The sequence below is a fragment of the Marmota marmota genome, unplaced genomic scaffold (assembly GCF_001458135.2).
Source record: "Marmota marmota marmota unplaced genomic scaffold, marMar, whole genome shotgun sequence".
Lineage (NCBI taxonomy): Eukaryota > Metazoa > Chordata > Mammalia > Rodentia > Sciuridae > Marmota > Marmota marmota.
This window is the reverse complement of record NW_025999949.1, coordinates 36,785,284-36,788,242: the sequence shown is the minus strand read 5'-3', so window position 1 is coordinate 36,788,242 and position 2,959 is coordinate 36,785,284. Positions and strand designations below refer to the sequence as shown.

The 2,959-nt window shown below is 55.2% G+C and overlaps 1 protein-coding gene across 1 annotated transcript in view; it reads left to right on the top strand.

Annotated features, from left to right (window-relative positions):
• Positions 1 to 895: 895 nt before the first annotated feature.
• The window catches only part of Gml (glycosylphosphatidylinositol anchored molecule like), a 22,663-nt gene continuing 20,599 nt past the window's right edge, over positions 896 to 2,959 (top strand). Inside the window, exons 1-2 of the mRNA XM_015486308.2 lie at positions 896 to 1,002; positions 1,593 to 1,700. Coding sequence (XP_015341794.1) covers positions 912 to 1,002; positions 1,593 to 1,700 — 199 coding nt within the window. The 5' untranslated portion in view covers positions 896 to 911. The remainder of the gene's footprint in view (positions 1,003 to 1,592; positions 1,701 to 2,959) is intronic.

Genomic DNA, 2,959 nt, shown 5'->3' with positions numbered 1-2,959 from the left:
ACCTCTGTAATCCTTTGGGCCTGGAAGCTGGCCCCAGCCACTCCTCTCCATTCTGAAGCCTCCTCCACTTTGGGCTCTGGCTGTCTTTGGGGTTCCTGGTAAAGGAGTCAGATCTCAAGATTTCCCGTAGCGGGTCTCCCGGGAGCGCTGCCCCTCACTCCTGCTGGGTCGCGGTCTCCATCTGGCCTTCGCTTTTGAAGTCTGTTTGCCCTGGCAGACTCTGGCGTGCTTGCTCAGCACTTGCCGGTCTGTGTGGGAAGGTCAGCCACCACTTGAATTATTGCCGTTTGAGACGCTGCCTTTCCTTTTCTCCCGCGGCCCCTCACGTTTTCCGGTAGTTTTCGGTGGTTTGTGTGTGATGTGTCTGAGATTGGGTTTCCTTGGACTTCCTCGGCTGTGGATCCGCTGGCCCTTTTGAAGTTTGTGGGGTGATGCTTTTCACTGCTATTGGGACATTTCGGTACCCGTGGTCCTTCAAACGCTTGCTCCCTCCATGTGTGTCTGCTCCTTGTGCAGATCCAGTTGCGGGTGGGCCGCACAGCTGACTCACATGGATGCAGCTCCGCTTTCAGCTGCTATGCACTTTGGCCTTTTCCTCTTTCTGGGTAGCGTGTGGACATTTTCCGTAGGCCTGATCACGTTTGTTGTTTCCTCTTGCCGAGTCCAGTTGGCTGTTAATGGCGTCCAGGTGAATTTTTAAATTTCAAAAATTTTGCTTTTCTTGGTTTAGGAATGTCCATTTGGTTCTTCTGATAGGTTCCAGTTCTGTGGGGAGGAGGGCCTGTGAGGAAGGCGGGAGGGGGGAGACTCCTGTGGCGGTTGATGCTGGGGGCGTGAAGTGGAGCAGGGAGCCGGCTTCTCGCTGACTGGCTGTGGGTCTCTTCACTTTCAGGTCCAAGCTTCTGCCCTATATGATGCCCCCCTTGTTCCTGCTCCTCTTTGTGGGGCTCCCACCTGTGGAATCCAATTTTACCAACGTGACCAAAGCCGTTCCAGCTGCTTGTAAGTATCATCTTTTCTGAGACATGGAGGGCATATGGATTCTCCGAGAGTTGCCCGGGGTCCCAGGAGGACGTGGCAGGAATTTGGCCATCTGAGCTAGCTGTGGTGTGCATTGTCAGTGTTGCTGGGAGGAATTGAGGGTCAATTGGGCTGTGTTTGTGTGCAGGGGAGAGAAAGGAGGAAGGATGGCTTCCCTCAAAGAGCAGCTGACCAGGAGACCTGAGGGGGAGCTTGGAGGTGACCCTTGCCCATTAGGGACAGCAAGAGAGGACAGCAGTGTCCAGGGAAATCCAGGAACATGCTGGCTTCTTAGGGGAGCGTCCAGACTTCCTTGGAGAGGTGGGCCCCTCTGCAGAGCTCATGGTCCCCGCATGTCTTCCTGAGAAGAGGGAAAGCTCCTAGGTTGGCCTGGCTGCCCTCCTGGGAGCAGGTCTTGGCCAGACTGGGACTGCACTGAGACCAAGCTGTGCAGGCTCAGGCAAGTCTTTGGGAGAGAGGGCAGGGCCAGCTACTGCATGGGGAAGACGAGATGGTAACGGGTGGAAGGATACGTTGGGGCAGAAGCCCAATGCCTGCTTTCCCTCCCTCAGGGACCTTCAACGTGCAGTGCCATGAATGTGTGGCTGAAAACACGTTTGATTGCCCGAGGCTCAGGACGTGCTTATACGACCATAGACGCTGTATGACCGTAGCTGCACGTAAGTGTCCCTGTGCTCTTTTCACACCTGTGGTCCATCGTCTAGCTTGAGCGGTTTGGGGAGTGGAGTCTGTATGGTTTTCTTTCTGCACCCTGACCTACTTCCTTCTCCTGGTATCTCCCCGCCCTGAGGACTTATTCCCAGGTCCTGCCATGCCTCACGTAGGGCACTGTGCACCAGCTTGTGCAGTCAGCTGAGGGGAGGGGGAGCAGAGTCCACACCTGCCGTGTCTTCAACGGTAGGAATGTTGCTGGACCTACAGGTCTCTCGCTTGGGTCTCCCTGCTCATGTATGTAGATACCTCAGTGTAGCCTGGTTGATCGTCATTTGAATTCTGGTCATGTGCCGGGTGTGGGGCGGGGCGGGGGGGGGTTGTCCAGCTGTCCAAGTCCGAGCAGCAGATGTGCTTCGACCCCTCGGGGCCACGCCGGTAACACTTTCACACACAGATGGTGTCAGGGCAAAGCTGGCCCCCCAAAGTGTTCTTGCTTCTTCCTTGCAGGACTCTAGTGCTGTGAGGCAGGTGTGCGTCTCCCCAGGGCGTTACTGTGAAGACCCATGTGGCCAGAGGCTCAGGGACCCAGAGGCAGGCAGTCTGTGGGGTTGTGACAGACAGCTGGAGGTCTTGTCTGGGCCCTGTTCAGGACCCTTCCTCTGGTTGCTGTCTTCCCCGACCTGAGTTTGTTTCTGCAGCTTCAGGTGCCTTTCTGTTTCCCGAGCTGGGTGTAAAGACCTCCAGACTGCCCCTTCTTCACTGGACCAAGTGCCCTCATGCTGTGGTGATGTGCTGAGTTAGGACAGCAGGAGGCTGAGAATCTGGCTTTGTCACCGTGGTGGGCCACTGGTGGGGACCTTGATGGGTTATGTGTTGTCATTTCTCAACTATTGTTGCAAGTGAGACTGGCTGATGCTTTCTGAGGATCTGCATCCCGGTGTGGCTGCATTAGAGCTGGCAAAGGGAGAAACCTGAATGACATTTGTAAGGGTGGAGTGAAGCAGGGACCAGTAGTCTGCGCAGGCATGGTGGCCTTCTACAGCGCTTGACCTGGTTTGAGTCAACTTCCTGTCATTGTAGCCTATACCTCACATAATCATAAGGACGCAGGTTTGTTTGGGCTCACAGGTTTATAGGTTTCAGTCCATGACTGGTTGAGCCTGGGACTGAGCCTCATGGAGCAGGTGGAGGACCAAAACTGCTCACGTCATTGCCAGGAAGTTCATTGTGTGTATGCGCACACAAACATACACACACACACACA